A 24,054-nucleotide genomic window follows, 5' to 3' on the forward strand; every position below is an offset into this window, starting at 1 on the left:
TGACTTTAGCAGTCTCTCCATGTTCCTTTGAAAAATAGCCGCGGCCAATCGAATCCCAAACGGGCATCTATTATAGATGAACAGACCTTTGTGCGTGTTGATGCAGGTGAGGCCTTTCGAAGATTCCGCCAGCTCCTGCGTCATGTAGGCCGAGGTCAGGTCCAACTTGGTGAGCGTCTTTCCTCCTGCCAGGGTCACAAATAGGTCGTCTGCCTTGGGTAGCGAATACTTGTCCTGCAGCGAAAAATGGTTAATCGTTACTTTATAGTCCCCACAAATTCTGACCGTGCATCGCTCTTGAACAAGCGGACAGGCCCACTCGTTGAACGCCACCAGCGCAATCATGCCTTCTCGGTGCAGCCTGTCCAGCTCGATCTCCACTTTCTTTCGCATCATACATGGCACTGCCCGTGCCTTGTGGTGGATGGGTCATGTACCGGGAACCAAGTGGATCTGCACCTTCGTCCCCAAGAAACTCCCGATGCCTAGCTCAAACAATGACGGAAACTTGCTCAGAACCTGGGCACATGCGGCGTCGTCGATGGATGAGAGTGCTCAGATATCGTCCAAGTTCCAGTGGATTTTCTCCAACCAGCTGCTGCCGAACAGTGTGGGGCCATCTCCTGGTACAATCCATAGTGGGAGTTCGTGCACTGCTCCATCATAGGAGACTTTTACTGCTGCGTTGCCAATTACAGGGATCAGCTCTTTGGTGTAAGTTCTCAGCTTGGTATGAATGGGGCTAAGTTTGGGCCCATGTGCCTTGTTGCGCCACAGCCTGTCGAAGGCCTTTTTGCTCATGATAGACTGACTCGCACCCGAGTCCAGTTCCATGGATACTGGAATTCCGTCCAGTACAACTTTTAACATGATCGGTGGATATTTCGTGGTGAAGGTGTGCCTCCTTGGTTCGAGTCTCTAGATCAGTTTGATCCGCCATGGATCGCTCTTCCTCTGCCACGTGGTGGTTTGCAGGATTTGCAGCTCGCCTGCACATTCGTTGGAGGTGTCCCATTGTTCCACAGCCTTTGTACACATAGTGTTTGAAGCATTGATGGGGTCGATGATCACCTCCGCACCGCCAACAAGGTGTTCACTGCCTTGCATTAACGTTTGATGGCAGACTCTCGGTCATCTGAGGTCGTGCAGCTGCAGACGTGTACATTCTGCCATATGCATTCCTGCCTGAAAATGATGTAATTTTGTGTACAGTACTTGCTGACACCTCTTTATGCTACAAAATTTGTTTGGTGTCATCGCTGGTGGACATAAGTGCCTGGACTATTGTTTTGACTTTGCTCAGGTTCGGTTCTTTCAAAGTCAATAGTTTGCGAAGGATAACTTCATGACTAATGCCAAGCACAAAAAAGTTTCTTAGCATTTGCTCCAGGAATCCATCGAATTCGCAATGTCCTGCAAGGCGCCTTAGTTTGGCGACGTAGCTCGCCACTTCCTGGCCTTCAGACATATGTAAAATCGATAACTTGCCATCAGAACACTCTCCTTCGGATTTAGATGCTCCCGGACCAGCATACACAATTCTTCATATGATTTGGTTGTTGATTTCACCGGAGCAAGAAGATTCTTCATGAGGCCATAGGTTGTTATCCCGCAGACAGTGAGGAGGATCGTCCTTCGTTTGGCAACGTTCCATCCCCTTCCAGCTTGCTGGCCACGAAGTATTGGTCGAGTCGCTCCATGAAGGCCTCCCAATCGTCCCCTTCTGAGAATTTCTCCAGGATACCAACAGTTCTCTGCATTTTCGCGTGATGGTTCGTTATCTCGTCGCCAGTTGTTATGTTCATACTAAAGTAATGTAACTGGGTACTGTAGACATGAGTTAGTGTGACCTTAGTTCCTTTATTTTAACTCCAGAGTGTTGGTACAGCATGGGAGGCCTGCTTATATACAGTGCTCCCAAGGGATGCTGGGATCCCTTGGGACTCCAACAGGTACGCCCTCTGGTAGCGGTATGATACTGGTTACATAGGGTTGCATACACAACAGTAAGGATTCTGATCCCTTCAGTTCAGCTTCCACTCCCCCCGGGCTTCTTTTGAAGCCGAGCCCCGAGCCAGTGTCTGGGCGAGGGAGCGATTCTGCCGGCCGACGCTCCGACCCTCAAGCCCGGTTTGGAGATGTTCAGTGGTGGCGTGATTGCATTAAACTTCCATTTTCTGTGCTGTAAATTTGAAAAATTAAGCTTGATGATGCATATTTAATGCCTTCTTGACTCCCTCCAAACCTTTGTCTAAAAACAATGGCATCTTTCTGTGCTGATTTTTTAACGTGCGCTGGTTTTTAAGTGCCCAGAAGGTTTTTTTGGGAGTGGTCACATATGCCGTCCTAGGAAAATTGTAAGTTGGCCAAACTTGCATAAATGTGAAAAACTGGCGCAGACGGAAAAAAAAACTAACCTAAAAAAATCGTAACTAACTGAGTTACACTGACCACAATCTTTGGGGAAACTTAGATATTTAAATTTAGGCCAAAAAAAGCTGCGCGCGCCAAAAAAACGGTGCAGATCACTGGGGAAAATTGTGCCCAATAAAATAAAATTTTGGTCGTGTAGACTTATTATTTAAATGTGTATGAACATGGATGGTTTCAAGTATGCCTATTTTCAAAAGGAAATCAAATACATTGACACAATAACATGCCCTTTTAAGGTTGAAATAAACTCAGCATTAGCATTATAATGGGAAAATTCTGCACCGCATTTAACCTATGGTAATAGCTGATCTGATTCACTCTGCTAAACATAAATATATATACTTGAACAATTCAAATTTGTAGAATTAATTCCTATGTGTGTGTCTTTCTCTGTCACTAGTGATTTCCAGTGTCCATTCAAGTTTAATTTTGTTAGTGCATGGTGTTTTATTTGGTAAAATTCTGCATTTTAGATCAGTAATCATTTTCACTTATTGCCAGTAATTCATAATTTTAGCTAAATCATCTTATCCAAATCATATTTTCATAAATCTCTTGCCACCCTCAAGTTAATTATCCAGGTCCAGTTACATTGTCCTTGTTTGGGAGGGAGGACTTGATTGCACATATCTTCACAAATACTCAGCCTATGCCAGTTCATTGTCAATTTAAAAGCACATTTATCCCCAAAGCAGGTTTCCCTTCCTCTACCGGACAACCCAACCCTGACTCTAGGAAAAGCACAAGTGTGAAGGCTCATCAAGTTGAATTTTCAACCATGGTATCTTACTGGAGAGTCCAAGATTAGCCTCATAGCTACTGGCTGCCTGTCATATGTTGATCTTTTGTAATGTAGGCATTGGGAAAATATCCAAAACTACAAAGGTTTAGCCTTTTTGGTATATGGTGTTTAACATGTGATCACGACACGCATTTCTTGCAGGCTGTGGTTAAAAATTGTTTCATCATCCTCCAAAGATAATTTACCTCTCCACACAGTCAGACAGCCTCGAAGTGAGGTTAGATGCTGGTGCATCATGCCCTCCAATGGCATACAAGAAACCATTCCAGGTGGCAACTCCCACGCCTCCCCGTCTTTTAGACATCTGAGCACAGGACGTCCATTTGTTGGTGTGGGGATCAAAGCATTCTACAGACTTAAGGCAAGAACTTCCATCTCGACCTCCAACAGCATACAGTCTAAAAAAATATTAAAAAGAAATGTAACGTTCCCAGATATGAAACCCATCATATGCTTTTGTTTAATGGATATGGAGTAATTTTGCAAAATCGCACTCCGAGCATGGAGCCTTATCAGGAGTGCTTATTGGAAAATTAGTTGTGCACTCCCCGTCATTTTCTTTCCAATGAAAGCACCTGGAGTGCAATTTTGTAAAATTATTTTATTGTTCATACCATAATCAAAAATACAGTCATAAACTCCGGGATGATTATCCATTACGTGTGCATGCTGACTCAACGTCTCAGGCTGCTGGTTTAGGTAACTTAAAATGCTGAAAATGACATATAATCAATGTTATAAAAATGTTATACCTGCACATAAGACTGCCAAACGAGGTCAATAAACCTGGCAGCACAAAGATGAGCTGCCTAAATGCTGCGAGCCCAGCTTACGAAAGAAAAGGCTTACATTTCTATAGTGCCTTTCACAACCGTAGGACATCCCAAAGCACTTTACAGCTAATGAAGTACATATAAAATGTAGTCACTGTTGTAATGTAGGAAACGCAGCAGCCAATATCATCATCACATACTCCCTGCTTATCTCGAGGCTTCTGCAGGCTGCAAGAAAAAGGTTCTGCAGGATATTGTAGACCTTAGTTATTCAGCCACTAAATCATATGGAGATAAAAAAATGTTGGGGACTTTTTAAAGGCGCAAAAATTATTTTTAAAAGTTTTCAGTCACCACAAATCCTTCATAGGCATGAAGAGGTAACACGAGGAACACAATGACAGCAAACCCAATGCAGACACACAAAATGGAGTCTGATGGCTTGTGAGGCGGACAGGCTGCTGCAATCCCTGCGAATTAGAAAATAGCACATGTATTCAAAGGAGAGGGAAAACGGGGAACTACAGGACAGTTAGCCTGACATCAGTGGTAGGGTCACTGCCAGAATCTATTATTAGGAATGTACCAACAGGGCACTTAGAAAATCATAATATGATTGCGTAGAGTCAACGTGGATTTATGAAAGGGAAGTCGTGTTCGACAAATCAGTTAAGAGTTTTTTTGAGATTGTAACTAGCAGGGTAGATAAGGAGGAACGAATAGATGTAGTGTATTTGGATTGTCAGAAGGCATTTGATAAGGTGCCACACAAGAGGTTATTAAATAACATTAGGGTTCATGGGATTGGGGGTAATATATTAGCATGGATTGATGATTGGTTAACGGACAGAAAGTAGAGAGTAGGAATAATTGAGTCATTTTCGGTTTGGCAGACTGTAACTAATGCTTGGGCCTCAGCTATTTACAATCTATATAACATAAGAAATACGAACAGGAGTAGGCCATTTGACTCCCCGAGCCTGCTCTGCCATTCAATAAGATCATGGCTGATCTTCTACCTCAACTTCACTTTCCTGCACAATCCCCATATCCTTTGATTCCCTTAATACCCAAAAATCTATTGATCTTTATCTTAAATATACTTAACGATTGAGCATCCAGTCCTCTGGAATGGAGAATTCCAAAGATTCACCAACCTCTGAGTGAAGAAATTTCTCCTCATCTCAGTCCTAGATGGCCGACCCCTTATTCTGAGACTGTGACCTCTGGTTCTAGATCCCCAGCCAGGGGAAACATCATTCCTGCATCCAACCTGTCAAGCCCTGTAAGAATGTTGTATATTTCAATGAGATCACTTCTCATACTTCTAAACTCTGGAGAATATAGGCCTAGTCTACTCAATCTCACCTCATAGGACAATCCCCCTATCCCAGGAATCAGTCTGGTTAACCGTCATTGCACTCCCTTCTATGGCAACTATATCTTTTCCTAGGGAAGGAGATCAAAACCGTACCCTATATAATTTCCGTAAGATGTCTTTACTCTTATACTCAAATCCTCTTGTAATAAAGGCCAACATACCATTTGCTTTCTTAATTGCTTGCTGTACCTGCATGTTAACTTTCAATGATTCGTGTACAAGGACACTCAGGTCCCTCTGAACACCAACATTTCCCAGTCTTAACTTTTGAAGGATATACTTGCCTTTGATGTAAATTGTGAATAGCTGAGGCTCAAGCACTGATCCTTGCGGTACCCTACTAGTTACAGTCTGCCATCCAGAACCAATATCAATGACTTGGATGTGAGGACCGAGTACAATGTATTCAAGTTTGCTGATGATACAAAGCTAGGTGGGAAAGTAATTGTGAGGAGGACGCAAAGAGGCAGCAAGGAGATACACACAGGTTAAGTGAGTGGGCAAGAACATGGCAGATGGAATATAATGTGGACAAATGTGAAGTTATCTCCTTTAGTAGGAAAAATAGAAAAGCAGAATATTTTTTAAATGGGGAGAGATTGGGAAATGTTGATATTCAGAGGAACCTGGGTGTCCTTGTACATGAATCACAAAAGGTTAACATGCAGGCACTGCAAGTAATTAGGATAGCAAATCCTGTTGGCCTTTATTGGAAAAGGATTAGAATTTAAGGATAAAGAAGTGTTACTACATTATATAGGGGGGCCTTGGTGAAACCACACCTGGAGTATTGTGTACAATTTGGTCTCCTTACCTAAGGAAGGATATACTTGACTTAGATGGAGTGCAACAAAGGTTCACGAGACTGATTCCTGGGATGGGGGATTGTCCTATGAGGAGAGGTTGAGTAGACTAGCTCTATGTTCCCTAGTGGGAAGAAATTGGCCTGGTTTATGCCTCCCATTAGCGCCTCCAGGGAGCAGTAACGGGGTGCTAAGGGGTTACCGACTGGGCATGGTGAAATCACCGACGCCCGCGAACTTCCCTGGCAGTTTTGCGCTGGCACCAACACTTACCGCCTCGTTCTCTTGCGCCCCGTAGATTGTGACGTTATCCGGTGCGCAGCGCCCTGTTATCGCCCCGGATGTAATATTCGCTTCCGTTCCCTGCAGCATCGCCGGGCGTGAACAACGGCAGCTGCAGGAGGCTTTGTTACCTCGGCTGGCCACTTGGGGAGCGCTAATCAAAGGCAGTGGTGGTCAGGTGGGGCAAAATGTATTTCTCTCCTCAGTTCTTTTAACCCAGCCCTCAGCCCTGCACTCTCTTAAAGTGCTTGGGGCTGTTATGCACGTATCGCAGGTCCTGTGGTCCCACATAGGCAGCATGAAAAATCATTCACCCAGGCATTGGCCCTTCCCTTTAAGCGAGGGAACGAGCCTGTATAGACTGCAGCTCTGCACTGAACATTGTGCAGCCCTCTGCCGCTACCGTCCCTCTTACTCCCTTGAGCGTTCTAAGGGAAGTGTTAGCACTTGATTTAGTGTTCCACTTCCCTCTTGGAGCGCTAAAGCGAAAGTTCCCGGCAGCAAAACTTTTCTTTTGCCTAGCGCTACTTTTAAGCTCCCTGAAAAGTTAGCGCCCCATTTACAATTTCTAGTACCTTAGGGGTCGAAATTCAGTTTATACCGCCACTGCGCGCGGGAGGCAGCTAACAAGCGGCAAAGGCCTACCTTCGACAGTAAGTGGCGTCCATGCCTGTGCAGAAATTCAGTTGGCTCTTTGGCAGAGACGCCAAGAGCTAACGCTGCGCTGGCTAACGCCACCCGCGTGGTGATGTCATCCAGCGTGCAACGTCTCCTTGGCGCCGCTATCGTGATATTTAATTTGAACGTTGGCCTTCCTAGCAGGTTTTCTTACAGCTTGGAAAAAGTGGTGAGTAAACAGCAGAACTCGGGCAGTATCGGCCAGAGAGTAAGGTAAGTTTTTTTCTTTCTTTATTTCTTCATTTTTTCATTAGTTGTAACAGTGGGGAAGTTTGTGTGTGGGTCGGAGAAATTTGAGGTTTTTTTCTTTCTTCCCTTTCCCGTTTTCCAGCTAGCATGGTGGCAGCTTCCCAATGCGAAATTTAGTGGGCCCCCTGAGCTCCTGCTTGAGGGTGAGTGTGCAACGCCAATTTTTAGCGCTGCTCTCTCATTTTTGGGCGTAAAAACTGAATTTAGCAGTTGAGGCCTGCACCCAACGCCTGGTGGTAAAATTAGCACTCAGGCGGTGACACCGCCTCAAAAACGGCAGTACCGAATTTTGACCCCTTAGATTTAGAAGAATGAGAGGTGATATGTGTAAAATTCTTAAGGGGTTTGACAGGGTAGATGCTGCGAGGATGTTTCCCCCGTCTGGGGAGTCTAGAACTAGGGGTCACAGTCTCAGAATAAGGGGTCAGCCATTTAGGCCTGAGATGAAGAGAAATTTCTTCATTCAAAGGGCGATAAAACTTTAGAATTCTCTACCCCAGAGGTCTGTCGATGCTCAGTTGTTGAGTATATTCAAGACAGAGATTGATAGATTTTTGAATACTATGGGAACCAAGGGATATATAGGGCCCAAGTTTCCACACGATAAAAACGGGCGCCCCTCCGAGCTGGGCGCCCGTTTATCGCGCCTAAAACGGCGCCGGAAAGAAAACTCGCGATTCTGGAGCGCCCTGCAGCTCCTTGTCTGTTTGGCGTGGCGCCCAGGGGGGCGGAGCCTACACTCGCACCGATTTTGTAAGTGGGAGGGGGCGGGTACTATTTCAATTAGTTTTTTTCCTGCCGGCAACACTGCGCGTGCGCGTTGGAGCGTTCGCGCACGCGCAGTGTGAAGGAAACATTGGCACTCGGCCATTTTTGTAGTTCTTTGTAGCTGTTTAGTTTTTGAACATTTTTTAATAAAAGCACATTGCCATCAGCACATCAGCACTGAGAAGGCTGCAGGAAGCCTCAGAAAGTTGAGGCAGCCGTTTCCCGACGACCTCCCCCTTTTGCCGTCGGGAAATGGCTCCTCAATTTCTGAGGCTTCCTGCAGCCTTCTGTCTCCTTCCCTCCCTCCCTCCCGCCGTCTGGAACGGCTTCCTCCCCACCCCCCCCCCCGCTGCGTTCGGTCGGTCGGGCCCGCACTCGCCCCCCTCCCCCGCCCGGAACAGTTCCCCCCACCCCTCCCCCCTGCGTTCGGTCGGTTGGTCGGTTCTCTCCCTCCCGCCGTCTGGAATGGCTTCCTCCCCCCCACTCCCCGGTTCGGTCGGTGGTCGGTTCCCTCCCTCCCGCCGTCTGGAACGGCTTCCTTCCTTTCCCCCCCGCCACGCGCGCGACGGCTGCCTCGGTTTGTGAGGCTTGCTGCAGCATTCTCCCTGGCTGAAGCACTTTCACACAGGTAGGAAGATGGTTTATTTAATCTTTTCTTTGCTTATAAATTTTTATTCAGGTTAGATTTATTTGTATAATATTTGTATATATATAAATAAGGATTTATTGTAGAATTTAATGACTTCCCTTCCCCCCCCTCACCCCCCCCCACCTCGTTCTGGACACCTAATTTGTAACCTGCGCCTGATTTTTTAATGTGTAGAACAGGTTTTTTCAGTTCTACAAAAATCTTCACTTGCTCCATTCTAAGTTAGTTTGGAGTACGTTTTCACTGTGGAAACTTTCAAATCAGGCGTCAGTGGCCGGACATGCCTCCTTTTGAAAAAAAAATTCTGTTCCAAAGTGGAACTGTTCTACCTGACTAGAACTGCAGAAAAAAAAATGTGGAGAATTGCGATTTCTAAGATAGTCCGTTCTCCACCAGTTGCTCCTAAAAATCAGGCGCAAATCATGTGGAAACTTGGGCCCATAGTGTGGGAAGATGGAGTTGAGGGAGAAGATCAGCCATAATCTTACTGAATGGCGGTGCAGGCTCGAAGGGCGTACTTCTGCTCCTATTTCTTATGTTCTTATGCATGAAGTGGGTGTGAGGCGAGTTGCCCTATTTGGAGTTCCAGTGTATACTCTCCAGATGATGGTATTGCACTATGCCTAGCAGTGGGTAGTGGTCAGGCTCAACATTGTCCACAGTACCTGGAGGAGATGGGAACTGATGTGGGAGAAGACAGCACGTTTTTTGGAATCAGGCATGGTAATATTACCCAATAGTACCATGCACCAGATAGATGGTCTAAGATTCCTTTTCTCAAAATGTTTACTGTCAATCTGATCTACATGTACCACCTGCCCACCCCAAGCCCTCAAACAACAAACTATTATTGCATCTCATGCTTACCCATACCTTGACAGAGCAATGTACAATTGAAAGCCTCATCACATCCACATCTTTAAAGGATTTCACATATCAAAGCATTCAAACACAACATAGAAACATAGAAAATAGGTGCAGGAGCAGGCCATTCAGCCCTTCTAGCCTGCACCGCCATTCAATGAGTTCATGGCTGAACATGAAACTTCAGTACCCCATTCCTGCTTTCTCGCCATAACCCTTGATCCCCGAGTAGTAAGGACTTCATCTAACTCCCTTTTGAATATATTTAGTGAATTGGCCTCAACTACTTTCTGTGGTAGAGAATTCCACAGGTTCACCACTCTCTGGGTGAAGAAGTTTCTCCTCATCTCGGTCCTAAATGGCTTACCCCTTATCCTCAGACTGTGACCCCTGGTTCTGGACTTCCCTAACATTGGGAACATTCTTCCTGCATCTAACCTGTCTAAACCCGTCAGAATCTTAAACGTTTCCATGAGGTCCCCTCTCATTCTTCTGAACTCCAGTGAATACAAGCCCAGTTGATCCAGTCTTTCTTGATAGGTCAGTTCCACCATCCCGGGAATCAGTCTGGTGAATCTTCGCTGCACTCCCTCAATAGCAAGAATGTCCTTCCTCAAGTTAGGAGACCAAAACTGTACACAATACTCCAGGTGTGGCCTCACCAAGGCCCTGTACAACTGTAGCAACACCTCCCTGCCCCTGTATTCAAATCCCCTCGCTATGAAGGCCAACATTCCATTTGCTTTCTTAACCGCCTGCTGTACCTGCATGCCAACCTTCAATGACTGATGTACCATGACACCCAGGTCTCGTTGCACCTTCCCTTTTCCTAATCTGTCACCGTTCAGATAATAGTCTGTCTCTCTGTTTTTACCACCAAAGTGGATAACCTCACATTTATCTACATTATACTTCATCTGCCATGCATTTTCCCACTCACCTAACCTATCCAAGTCACTCTGCAGCCTAATAGCATCCTCCTCGCAGCTCACACTGCCACCCAACTTAGTGTCATCCGCAAATTTGGAGATACTGCATTTAATCCCCTCGTCTAAATCATTAATGTACAATGTAAACAACTGGGGCCCCAGCACAGAACCTTGCGGCACCCCACTAGTCACTGCCTGCCATTCTGAAAAGTACCTATTTACTCCTACTCTTTGCTTCCTGTCTGACAACCAGTTCTCAATCCACGTCAGCACACTAATACCCAGGTTGGACTTCAGGTTAAGGACATCACAGCAATCAGTAACCAACTTTATTCTTTGTGGTGACTTTGGGCAACAGTGTCATGCTATTGAGTGGGGAAGATGATAGTGTTGGCCTGCTGATCTGATGCACCAGGTACCCGTTTAATACATGTGTGGTCAGTACATTCGCTGATTTTGCAGTGCTAGCTGAGAATGAGCCATATGCATCACAGTTGAGGGCAGTGGTGATTCGCCAACCCCATGTACCAAGGTGGATGCAATATCCTTGCTGCAGAAAGCACAGCTCTGCCTTGCTGACCCGGAGTAGGCTGCTGCAATGGTCTTTATAGCCATTGCAAACAGGTGTGAAGTTCGCAGATATGGTCTGGTGCCTACAGCTTGCCTATAATAAACAAATGAGGCTGGTGGACCAATTTCCCGTGGTCCTGCCACTGGCCTCCTTCGGCATATTCAGCATGTGCTACATCTAGATTGCGCCCAATCTTTAGGCCAAAGTGCTTCAGAACTGATACAGATAACGAGAAGAAGGCGGAGCAGCCATTTTTGAGAAGGACAAAGGTTATTTTTCAGGGCTATGGGTGAAAGGGTACTTGAGCGGGGGCTTTTCAAACAATTCTGAACCAGAACAAAGCCACCAGGTCTATGCAAATACCGTGCTCAAAGCAATTTAAATAGCAAAATAAATCTAAGAAAGATAAATCAAAGAAGTAAATCAAATGAACAAACAGAATAAAGTACATAATCTTAGATTTTGTTGGGTAAATGTTAAAATTCAATCACCTATTTGAGAGGATTATAGTACACGAGTAATGATGAACACACCACTTTAAACATAGCAGGTTGTGGATCTGTTATTTACAAAACTCTGTCAATGACCAACACTGACAAATGGATCATGAGTGTAATTCTCTACACAGTAATGAAGAATAAAGTACATCAACAATTTCTTCTTACTTTCCATTAAGTACTGCTACACCAACTGTGCTTCGTGGCACTGACATACTAGCGACAAAGTTCCACTGCCGAGCCTGGGGGTCCCATCGCTCAACTGTATTTAGATAACTCCAACCATCATGTCCACCTACAGCATACATAGGACCCTCCAGTACTTCTACGCCTATAAATGAGCAGAATATTTTCATCAGAATGTAGAATTTCATTTATCTTTGAAAGCTACAAAAGTTTGAGAATAAGTACAGTAAACATTGTAAAGCAAACAGTCTGGTAATTTAAGAGCTCCTTTTCCCAAGGAGCTTCCCTTGATCCCATTCATCATCATCATCATCATCATAGGCAGTCCCTCAAAATCGAGGAAGACTTGCTTCTACTCTAAGTGAGTTCTCAGGTGGCTGTACAGTCCAATGCAGGAATTACAATCTCTGTATCAGGTGGGGCAGACAGTGGTTGAAGGAAAGGGTGGGTGGAGAGTCCGTTTGCCGCACGCTCCTTCCGCTGTCGGTGCTTGGTTTCTGCATGCTCTCGGTGACGAGACTCGAGGTGCTCAGCGTCCTCCCAGATGCCCTTCCTCCACTTTGGGCGGTCTGGCGCCAAGGATTCCCAGGTGCCGGTGGGGATGTTACACTTTATCAAGGCGGCTTTGAGGGTGTTCATGAAGCGTTTCCTCTGCCCACCTGGGGCTCGCTTGCCGTGCAGAGCATTTGTTTAGGGAGTCATGTGGACAATTTGGCCCGTCCAACGGAGCTGGTCGAGTGTGGTCAGTGCTTCGATGCTGGGGATGTTGGCCTAAGAGAGAACACTGACGTAGGGACGTCTGTCCTCCCAGTGGATTTGCAGGATCTTGCAGAGGCAGCGCTGGTGGTACTTCTCCAGCGCTTTGAGATGTCTGCTGTATATTGTCCACGTCTCCGAGCCATATAGGAGGGCGGGTATCACTACTGCCCTGTAGACCATAAACTTGGTGCCAGATTTGAGGTTCTGGTCTTCAAACACTCTCTTCCTCAGGCGCCCGAAGGCTGCGCTGGCTCACTGGAGGTGACGTTGGACCTAGTCATGCTCTCATTCCCAGTGATGATAAATGCTAAAAATAGCATTAACTCTATCTTAAGGCCATTGCATTCTTGATAGAAACCATAATCCTTAATTTCCTTCTAGAAGTAACTGCAACAACAACAACTTGCATTTATATAGCATTTATGTATGTAGAAAAATGTCCCAAGGTGCTTCACAGGAGCGTTACCACACAAAATTTGACACAGAACCACATAAGGCGATATTAGGACTGCTTAGTCAAAGAGGTAGCTTTTAAGGAGATATAACTACATACAAATTGTATAGCAACAGGAACAAACATTTCCTCTCTGCTGATACCCATTTTACCCTATGTTGCATTCTCGGATCCTGGACACAAAACAAAATTTAAAGGCCCAAATGTTGTTTGTAGATGGTAATTAAAAAAAATAACAGCAGCTTGCTTTTTTAAAAAAAATCAAGCCTTTCTCCAGAGTGCATTTTTAGTGCAAAAAAGACACAGGAGACCTTGTTCTAATGCTAAAGGTGAGCATGCAATCCTCAGGACTGGTATTAACCCTTCTGCACAGTAAGTATCAATACTATTAAATAATTCACATTATACCTGACCTTAAATTTAAAAGTTTTTGCATCAATGGCTACTCTACTAAATTTATGCCTTTTATACTGAAGATAGATTTCAAAATAAATATTACAGTTTAAAAAAAAAATGAATAAGGGACTTTCTACTGTGCATTTCTAATTTTATTTTAGAACTTTGGAACTTTGCAGAAAATCTCCTTTGCAGAGCTTATATGATCCTAATCCTGTAATTGTTTTGCAATCTGCATAGGACATTCAGCAGATAAAGATTAACAACTATGTCACAACAGGGCTTCATCTAAAACAAATGTTATGAACTACATAATCATTTGGCTTGTTCAATTTTTTAAAATGTTAACAATATTAAGAGATGACACAAAACTTGGAAGTATAGTGAACAGTGAGGAGGATAGTGATAGACTTCAAGAGGACATAGACAGGCTGGTGGAATGGCTAACACATGACAGGTGAAATTTAACACAGTAAAGTGTGAAGTGATACATTTTGGTAGAAAGAATGAGGAGAGGAAGGAAATATAAACTAACGGGTACAATCCTGAAAGGGGTGCATGAACAGAGAGACCTGGGGGTATATGTGCGCAAATCGTTGAAGGTGGCAGGGCAGTTTGAGAAAGCTGTTAAAAAAGCTTATGGGATCCTGGGCTTCATGAATAGTGGTATAGAGCACAAAAGTGTTTGCCGTCATTTCGCTTTTGAAACTGACCACAACTTCAGGATTTAGCGCATACGTAGCCAAATATGGAAATCCTGAAGTTGCGGTCTGTCACTCACTGGCTGCGCTGTACATCCCACCCCCTCTCCCCCAAAGAGCTGGCAATCAGTGTAATCTGTCAAATCATGGAAACTGATGAATAATTTGTCCCTTTCCGTGGTCATACCGCTGTTAAATATCCCATTAAAAGTTAGACCCTTTTGGATTAGGTATAACTGGGGAATTAACAGTGTATTGTTTGCTAAACAAAGGTTATGGCTCTGAAAAACTAATTTTGATTTTGTGAAGTGTTAAATTTATCCATTTTAAATTTTAAGAAACTTAAAAAAAAATGTTATTTTTTAAAAAGTTTGACCATCTTTATTTCAAGTTTACCGTTTCTCCATGCGAGAGTCCCAATCTTTGTTTTGCTCTCTAACATTTTTTAAAAGTTAGAATCAAAGGAGCTTACCCACTTTGTGGTTCGCTGTCTGAGAGAATTCTGCATTTTGATTGGCTGCTTAGACAGCTTGTTGAGGTCACAGCAGCTCTTCGCTGGGGATCAACAGTAACTTGCATCGATTTCAATTACACATCGGAAAACCAGAACTTCTCGCCACAGAGATCGTGAGGTCTTTGCGCGAAGCTTACTTCAGGGCCAGCGGCAAATGCCTTTGATTCCCCGCTGAATGGGCCAATGTAAACTAGTGTTACATCTAAACTCGTGTTGACACATAGCTGTTTGACAATTTCACTGAAATAATTTTCTCTTTCTATATCCCTATTTTTGCCTCGTTCTGTATCGACCTTGAATCATAGGACAGACTAACCATAGCTGCCACATTAATTGTATTCTCTATCAGCCAATTTGAGATGTACTTTACGTCAACATTGGTTATCCCTGTTGATTTTCTTTCCCTCAAGCTAACACAAGGTACTTACACATGGGAGATAACTGAATAAAAATAACAGCAGATTACTGTGCAACCTCTAATTGCTTTTGGAATCTTTTGAATATTCTATGACTGTGCCACTTACCAAGGCCATGTCTATGTGTAGACATAGGAGGCATTACACTCCAGGTTTTCGTTTTTGGATTGTAGCACTCTACTGTATTTAATGTCTTCAGTCCATCTCTACCACCTACAACATAAAGTTTGTCATCCAGCACTGCCACACCAAACTGTAGTCGTCTCCCATTCATATTTGCTACATGTGTCCAAGTATTGGAACGAAGGTCGTATTTTTCAATGCTTGTGGCACCTGTACAACAACAAACCGAACAAACAGAAGCAAAATTAAAGCACAAAATTATTGAAAACAGCCTCTTTTGGGTTTAAAAAAAGTTAGCCACACAATTGTGAAAATTGTCACTTTAATTTAAAGCTGTAATGCACACAGAAATCAGGGGCTGGATTTTTGGCATTTACCATTTCGGGGCGGAGCCCAAAAGTTTGCGCCTTGAACTAGTTTGCGCCCCGTCGAATATTTTCAGCTAAAAACGAATCTGGAGGAACGTTGGCGTAAAGTCAGGCGTTGCATGCCTGACTTTGTGCGCTGGAGCCGAAACTTTCGGCGGTGAAGGAGGTGGCCATTTTACGCATGTGCATGGGAATTTTTTTCCCCCTCTTGCTATCTTTTCCAGTCGCAAACGCAAATGCAGGGCACGGTAACTTCCTGCACGCATGCGCATTTAAACCAGCCCATTTCAGCCACTTCTGCCGAGATGGAGGATCAGGAGGGAAGGCAGCATGCCAGGCGCTTCAGCTGGGAGGTTAGTGAGGCCTTAGTCAGTGCAGTCGAGGGGAGGTGGGCCTCACTCCATCTTGCAGGGGGAGCCAGACCACTCCCTCCTGTGTTCAAATGAATATGGAGGGAGATAGCACAGGAGATGTCTGCTGCTGACACTGTGCCCAGGGCTGCCACACAGTGCTGAAATTGTAACATTAATCTCTCACACACTATGTGAAGTCTTTAATTTATCTGATCCCTCTCAACACTCATTGGGGTGCCTATCACAATGCATAACAAAGAGAAAGGCTTACATCGGCAACCATTGACTTTAAATGATCTATGCACATGATTTCTTGCATTAAAATTCTCGAAAGTCAATGAACACCACTTGCTCCTATTGCGTTCTGAAAAATCATTTACATCTCCCGTGGTAGATGCCTCAAGCCAGCGAGTACATACAGACGAAGCACATGCAACATCACAACAGATTGAAACGAGGTCTATATAACATTAACACAGCATTACCTATTTTACTGTGGTCGGCATATGTGGCCCAACAGCAGAGAGACCCTTTTTTAACTCTTCCTATTTTTCTCTTTGCAATCAAAGCACTCCCACAACCGGAGGGAGCAGCTGCAGACAGGCGGGATTCCACCTCAAACATTACCACTCACAGACGTGGAGGAGAGGGTCTCTGCCCTCAGGTACCAGGTCGGACAGTTGCCGGCGGCGATGCTGAGCCCCCTTCGGAGAGTGAGGGTATGTACATGAATCGCGCTACTGAATCCACTGCACTGAGAGATATAACGGAGTTGCGGCGGCCCTCAAATGAACGTGTGCTATGGCACCTTCCTCATGCCACCCTGCCCCCTCCCCTGCCACTAATCACTCGTCAGTTGTTTTCTACTTCCAGATGACCAACCAGAGGTGCCCCATCCCTCGAGGGAGGCCTCCACTTCAGGCCAGACGGACGAGGCAATAGAGGGCACTGATCTAACGGAGCATCCGAGCCCACCAGTCGCACCCTCTGGATTAAGCTCTTCAGGGGATGACGTAGAATTTGTGGGTTTTGACGAAGTGGTGGCTCCGGGCCCCAGCGGTTACAGCAATTCAGTGCCGGGGTGGAATCCCGGAAGATTAGTCGGCTAACAGACAGGCAGATTTTGAATTGGACCTGGTGGAAATGTCCAGGGAGAGTGCAGTGATGCACCATGACCTTATTGATGATTGGGACGGATCCCAGTGAGCATTGACAAGCTCACTGCGACTGTTGCGGAGGCAGCATCACAGATTGTCGTGAGTCCAGCGAGGCCATCATTGACGACACACAGAGGCTGGTGGCCTCAAGAAGCGACAGTGGAGTACCAGAATGTGTGGTGCGTGCCACTGATCATGTCGCAGACACAAACTGTGGTTGAGCTTGGGCAGGTAATGCAGTCCATGTCTGCATCTGCACACTCTGCGCTCCCCATTGTCCAACGGGGAAGTTATGGTGCCAAAGCAGGCCAGCAAGTTGTGAAGACACATCGTGCTCCGGTTGCTAAGGCCCAGCCCCTCAGGATGACAGCATTCTGGATCCCACCACTCACTCGCCAGCCATGCAACATAGACGGTTGACACCGCATCCACCCATGACTGCAAACACCGACGAAGACGCGCCCCAGTCGAAAGCCAGGCCTTCCAGCCCAGGAGCTGGTCAGTGCGCTTCAGATGCGGTCTTCTTGTCTGACCTCCTAACACAGCAGCCCTCTAGCACTGCAGTCACCTTCACCTCAATGGGCAGTGCAGTCCTGGTACAGATAGTAGACTATAGGTCTGCCTGTAGGAGCTGGCATATCTCTGACAGCACTTAATTTCTGAAGCGCAGCCTTCGAACACATTGCGCATCAGAAATGTGTAAGTGTGAATAATATTCCCTATAAACCCGTGGGCGCTAAGGCCTCCTCCCCAAATCCCAAACTATAGACAATAAGCCTTCTTCCAGCTTAAAGCTGCCTGGAATAGCAACCAGTATGATTTGCAACCTAACTAGCATTGCCCCCATTGAACTCTCTTACTGACCTTGAAAACAAAGGGTTAACTCACATAAAAGTCCCGCTTTAAAGTGTTCACTAACACAGCTTTCTGCACGTAACCATGGCCGTCACTGACAGCTGCGATATAAGATTTTCCAGTCTCCCTTTAAATATGGTGCCAATTGCGCCTGCTGCTCCCTGGGACCGCCTGTTTTTTTTGGTTGGGACCTGGCGCAGACAAACAATCAGGCATAATGCCCAAAAGTTCCACCCGGGGCTCTAGCGTAGCCTTGCACGATGATTCACGTCATCCTGAAGGTCAAAACGAAGGTGGTAAATTTTTGCGCCGACGCAAAACCATTGGTGAAACTTCGTGCCAGGCGCTAAATCCTGGACGCCCCGTTTGACGCTCAGAAACATCTTTTTCCGCCACACCAAGGGGTGAAACGGGGTGCAAATTTGCGGAAAATCCAGCCCCAAAAGTAATAATAATGCATTTTAAAAGTTCCTTAAAAATAGGATTAAACTGAAAATAGAATTTTTTGTACTGTTTTGTGTCATTTAAAGAGAGCGGATAAATATTAGCTCTGCAGCACACATATTTGTTTTGGATCTGATCCTTCAGGATGTATCTTCGCTCCAGCTACCTGATCAATTCTCATCAATACAGGACCAGAAGTGATTCTACAGTCCATTTAGATGGTCCCAAAAACTAATGCCCCCCCCACCAAATATCAATCCGGCCGAAACCCTTCCTGGTGGCCCAGTGGTTGCCAGTGAAGTGGTTGCTGAGTTCCCAGCGACTCTCCTCTTTAACTGAAGGGGAGAGACGTTGTGATCGGGACGGCAGACCCGCTTGCAAGGGCACTTCCGCCCCTTACCCGACTGGAACACCGCATCACAGAGGGAAAAAACGTGCTGATTTTCTCCGGTATCTCCGCCCCATGGACTGGAGTGAAGAAAAACTTTAAAAAATGGTAGGTGCGTTTCGGGCGTAGGGCAATTTCTACCCCGTTGAATCTAAATAGTCTGTGTACATTCCCTCTTCCAAGTCCGAGCTCTTTTCCCATGATCTGGAACATATTGTTGGGGTTCAATTTATCTATTTTGTTCAGAATCTTGAATATCTGAATAATACCTGACCTGAGTCTTATCTTCTCCAAAGTAAAGAATTCCAGTCTCTCTGATTTTGCTCCAGATATCTTGTAAGCTATCAATTTGATTGCTCTTTTCTGTAATATCTCCAATGCCTGGATATCCTCGCTGTAGTACAGCAACCAGAATTATACACAGCACTGCAGGTGTGGTCATACCAGACTGCTTGGGGGAGGAATTGGTGCTCGGTTTAGTAGTGTTGGTGAGGGACAAGCATTGGCCAGGACACCGGGTGAACTCCCCTGCTATTTTTCAAATAGTGCCTTAGGACCTTTTTTGGCTACCTGAGAGGACAAATAGGATCTCGGTTTAAAATCAACCCCTGAATGTTGGACAAACAGTCTGGCAGCACAAAGGCAGTTAAGGAGTTGAGAGAAGTGGAGAGGTCGAGATGGGTGTCATCAGTGTACAACTGGAAACTGATCTCCTGTCGGCAGGTGATGTCACCAAGGGGCAACATGTAGGTGAGGAGGAGAAAGGGCCAAGGTTGGATCCTTAAGGTACTCCAGTCTGGGGTTGGGAAACCTCATGACACATGAAAACCAGGAACTAGACGAATAGTGCAGTGCTACATAGGCTTGCAGTGACATAAGCTGCAGGTATGCATTTATGACCATGATCATTTTATTGCAGTACACAAAGGCGCAGTGTTGAATCTAGAAATTCCAAAACGGGTAAGTGAGCACTGAAGGCATGCAGAATATATATTTTCTAAACACTAGGTGCATGATCCCCTACCCCAGAAAGCTTTGATTTTTTTTAAAACATATTGATTGAGAACTAGTTGTCAGACAGGAAGCAAAGAGTAGGAGTAAATGGGTACTTTTCAGAATGGCAGGCAGTGACTAGTGGGGTACCGCAAGATTCTGTGCTGGGGCCCCAGCTGTTTACATTGTACATTAATGATTTAGACGAGGGGATTAAATGTAGTATCTCCAAATTTGCGGATGACACTAAGTTGGGTGGCATTGTGAGCTGCGAGGAGGATGCTACGAGGCTGAAGAGTGACTTGGATAGGTTAGGTGAGTGGGCAAATGCATGGCAGATGAAGTATAATGCGGATAAATGTGAGGTTATCCACTTTGGTGGTAAAAACAGAGAGACAATTATCTGAATGGTGACAGATTAGGAAAAGGGGAGGTGCAACGAGACCTGGGTGTCATGGTACATCACTCATTGAAGGTTGGCATGCAGGTACAGTAGGCGGTTAAGAAAGCAAATGGCATGTTGGCCTTCAAAGCGAGGGGATTTGAGTACAGGGGCAGGGAGGTGTTACTACAGTTGTACAGGGCCTTGGTGAGGCCACACCTGGAGTATTGTGTACAGTTTTGGTCTCCTAACTTGAGGAAAGACATTTTTGCTATTGAGGGAGTGCAGCGAAGATTCACCAGACTGATTCCCGGGATGGCGGGACTGACCTATCAAGAAAGACTGGATCAATTGTGCTTGTATTCACTGGAGTTCAGAAGAATGAGAGGGGATCTCATAGAAACGTTTAAAATTCTGACGGGTTTAGACAGGTTAGATGCAGGAAGAATGTTCCCAATGTTGGGGAAGTCCAGAACCAGGGGTCACAGTCTAAGGATAAGGGGTAAGCCATTTAGGACCGAGATGTGGAGAAACTTCTTCACCCAGAGAGTGGTGAACCTGTGGAATTCTCTACCACAGAAAGTTGTTGAGGCCAATTCACTAAATATATTCAAAAAGGAATTAGATGTAGTCCTTACTACTAGGGGGATCAAGGGGTATGGCGAGAAAGCAGGAATGAGGTACTGAAGTTGCATGTTCAGCCATGAGCTCATTGAATGGTGGTGCAGGCTCGAAGGGCCGAATGGCCTACTCCTGCACCTATTTTCTATGTTTCCATGATTACAGTTTTACAGTTACAATTCCAGCCTTTGGAGACTTTTTGAGCATAAATTTAAAGAATCTCATCATCATACCCTACTCCCCCATTTTATTTCCAAACCCTGATGATTCTGCAAATGCAGTGACAGCACTACCCAAATTAAACCAGTTAATGCACTCACTCCATTCTCAACAAAGTGGCAGCAATGACTCTTGAAAAAAATAAAACAAATAACACAACAGCCTTTGAGTAAGAAATGGGTTCAAGTCCCAGTTCAGAGACTTGATCACAAAAATCTAGGCTGACACTCCAGTGCAGTACTGAGGGAGTGCTGCACTGTCAGAGGTGCCGTCTTTTGGATGAGATGTTAAACCGCGAACTCGTCTGTCTCACGTAAAAGATCATATGGCACTATTTTGAAGGAGCAGGGGAGTTATCTGGCACAGACAACTGCTCGACGGGCTGAATGGCCTCCTTCTGCATTGTAACCATTCTATGATTCTATGATCTCCGGTGCCCTCGCCAATATTTATCCCTCAATCAACATAACAAAACTTGGCTGCCACGTTTCCTACATTACAACTGCGACTACATTTCAAAAGTGCTTAATTGACTGTAAAACCCGAGGTGGTGAAAGGCGCTATATAAATGCAAGTCTTTCTGTTCTTTAACAACTGGGCATATCCTAAACGGTTCCTTTGAGGGAAATGCAGGTGGCATTGGCAGCATTTTTAAATGGAGGGATGAGGATCCTACATCACGTCACACTAACTGCAATGGTTGCGCACATCACGCTGAGTGAAGCTCTTACTTGTAAACAGCACTTTTATCTGCCATTACAGTGCCCTTACAAGGGGCTCAAAATTGGCCCACCCGTTTTTTTCGGCGCACTCATCAGAGATGGTGGGCTGAAGACGCCGCCAAAAAGATGTCTCCAGATTCTGGCTGCACTGTGGCCTCTCCAATGGCTTGGCGCGGTGTGGTCTGTCGACTAGGGGCCGGAGCCAGGGCCCTGCGCGAAAAACAGTGCCGGCAGCTCTCTGCATGCGCAGTAGCTCCTGCCGATGATGATGATGATGATGATGATGCGTGCTGCAGCGTGGGACCCATTGTGTCCTGCCCCTATCCCGGGCCGAGTGGCTTGCTGCACAGGCCGGCCCGCTGTCTTCTCGGGCTAAGGCTACAACAAAGAGATTGGTGCGGGAAGAGTTTTGATCCGGGGTGTGGGGGAGGAGGAGAGTTTTGATTGGGGATTGGGGGGGGGAGGAGAGTTTTGATCGGGGGGAAGGAAGAGGAAGACTTTTGTTGGGGGGGGGGGGGGATGGAAGAGAGAGAGAGAGAGAGGTTTGATCCCAGGGGAGTTTTGATCCGGGGCGGGGGGGTGGAGAGGGGGAGAGTGATAACTGTGTGGCCGGTAATTTTAATGAGCTCACTCAAGTTAATGAGCTCACTCAAGATTTTTCTTAACCCTGTTGATGAAAATACTTTCCTGCATAAGAATTACGAGTAGGAGGTACTTCTATTTTTTATTTGGATATTTTGAAAAAAATTATGTAAATATGTTTTTTCTCTTTACTTCTTTTATTTTTGTAGTTTAAGCTTCCATGAATGCTTCTGTTGTATAGTAAATTAACTTTGCGAAGTTTGTCATATGATGTCCTGTATAGCTGGTTGATCCTATTCACATTCTTTAGTCAAGTCATTAGTACCTACCTGCGCTGATTTCTTAAGTCTCCACAAGGGTTTTCTGTGCAGCCACAAGTGGCCACATATGCTGGCCTAAGTTAGTTTGGAGTAACTATTAGTTGTCCAAAGTGACCTAAATGGCCAAAACGAGCGTAGGTGGCTGGTAACGCCCCCTTTTGAAAAAAACTAAACTAAACTAAAAAAATCCTAACTAACTCACTTACACTGGCGCAAATTGAATGTGCAAAAAGATACTCCAGAAAAATCAAGTTGCTCCAAAAAAAATGGAGCAACTCCTGGACAATTTTGAGCCCAAGGTGAGCGAGAAAATTTAATGGCGGAATTACTATTTCGCCAGTGAATCATGCTCCATGTTATTGCCAGGCGGCGTCAAACTAGAAGAAGGGCTTTTGGCCAAGTTGGCCCACGGATGAGGAGAGGCCAAAGACGTCTGGGGAGGAGGGCATACCCCCCACGGGTTTATAAACTCGAATGGTCATACCTCCAGCTCTCTGATGAACAGTGTGAGAGATGGCTACGCTTCCAAAAGGAAGTGCTGACAGAGATATGCCACCTCCTGCAGGCAGACTGATGCCTGGACCATTCTGGAGGCAGCCTTCAATACTCCCCTCAGCAGGTATCCAAATTCATTGTGGTGTGCTGCATGTTGCACAACTTGGCCATCTTGAGGGGTCAGGCATTGCCGGTGAGAATTGCATGCCCACCTCAGGAGGAGGAGGAGCCTGGCAAGACTCCCATTGGATAGCCACATAATCCACAGGGGAGGCATGGTGGAGAAACTGCCGGACCAAGATTCGCACATTGCCAACTTGTAATGGACCGGCTCTTCCAAATGGAGGAAACTGAGGGATAGAGCTAATACTGGAAATGCTATCTGCTGCCATAAAGGCACATCTCCGGTGAACGTTGGAGTAATGCACAAGACTCCAATGGCAAATGATGAATCATAAATTTTACTGCAACATAGTCACAAAAACTCCCCCCACCAAAATAAAACCATGCAATATACAACATTGGGCTCAGTTTTCCCCAGTGATTTGCGGCGTTTTTTTTGCGTACATTAAAAAATTTAAGTTTCCCCAAGGAACGTGCGCCAGTGTAACTCAGTTAGTTACGCTTTTTTTAGGTTATTTTTTTTTTGCGTCATGCGCCAGTTTTTCACATTTATACAAGTTTGGTCAACTTACATTTTTCCTATGGTATGTGACCACTCCCAAAAAACCTTCTGGGTACTTAAAAACCAGGGGGGCGGGGGGGCTGTGCAAGGTGACTGGAAGGCAACAGAAGATTGCACGATCCATCAAATGTAGCCCGGGTGGGTGGGAGGCTGTGGAAGGCGTTCGGAAGGCATCACAAGACTACACTACGTATCAAATCAAGCTCAGGTGGATGAGGGGCGGTGAAAGGCGATCAGAAGGC

The 24,054-nt window shown here is 45.5% G+C and overlaps 1 protein-coding gene across 6 annotated transcripts in view; it reads right to left on the bottom strand.

The window, feature by feature from the left end:
• Positions 1 to 24,054, bottom strand: part of LOC139242618 (kelch-like protein 5) — a 258,999-nt gene that overhangs the window by 29,237 nt on the left and 205,708 nt on the right. For 5 of the 6 annotated variants that reach the window (XM_070870459.1, XM_070870440.1, XM_070870445.1 and 2 more), the window contains 3 exons: positions 15,214 to 15,438; positions 11,848 to 12,010; positions 3,421 to 3,633 (listed from right to left, as the gene is read on the bottom strand). In XM_070870459.1, the coding sequence (XP_070726560.1) occupies positions 3,421 to 3,633; positions 11,848 to 12,010; positions 15,214 to 15,438 (601 nt within the window). Of the gene's footprint in view, positions 1 to 1,827; positions 2,183 to 3,420; positions 3,634 to 11,847; positions 12,011 to 15,213; positions 15,439 to 24,054 lie in introns of those variants that run through there. The other variant, XM_070870460.1, reaches the window with a different exon arrangement.

The sequence above is a fragment of the Pristiophorus japonicus genome, chromosome 2 (assembly GCF_044704955.1).
Source record: "Pristiophorus japonicus isolate sPriJap1 chromosome 2, sPriJap1.hap1, whole genome shotgun sequence".
Classification (NCBI taxonomy): Eukaryota; Metazoa; Chordata; class Chondrichthyes; family Pristiophoridae; genus Pristiophorus; species Pristiophorus japonicus.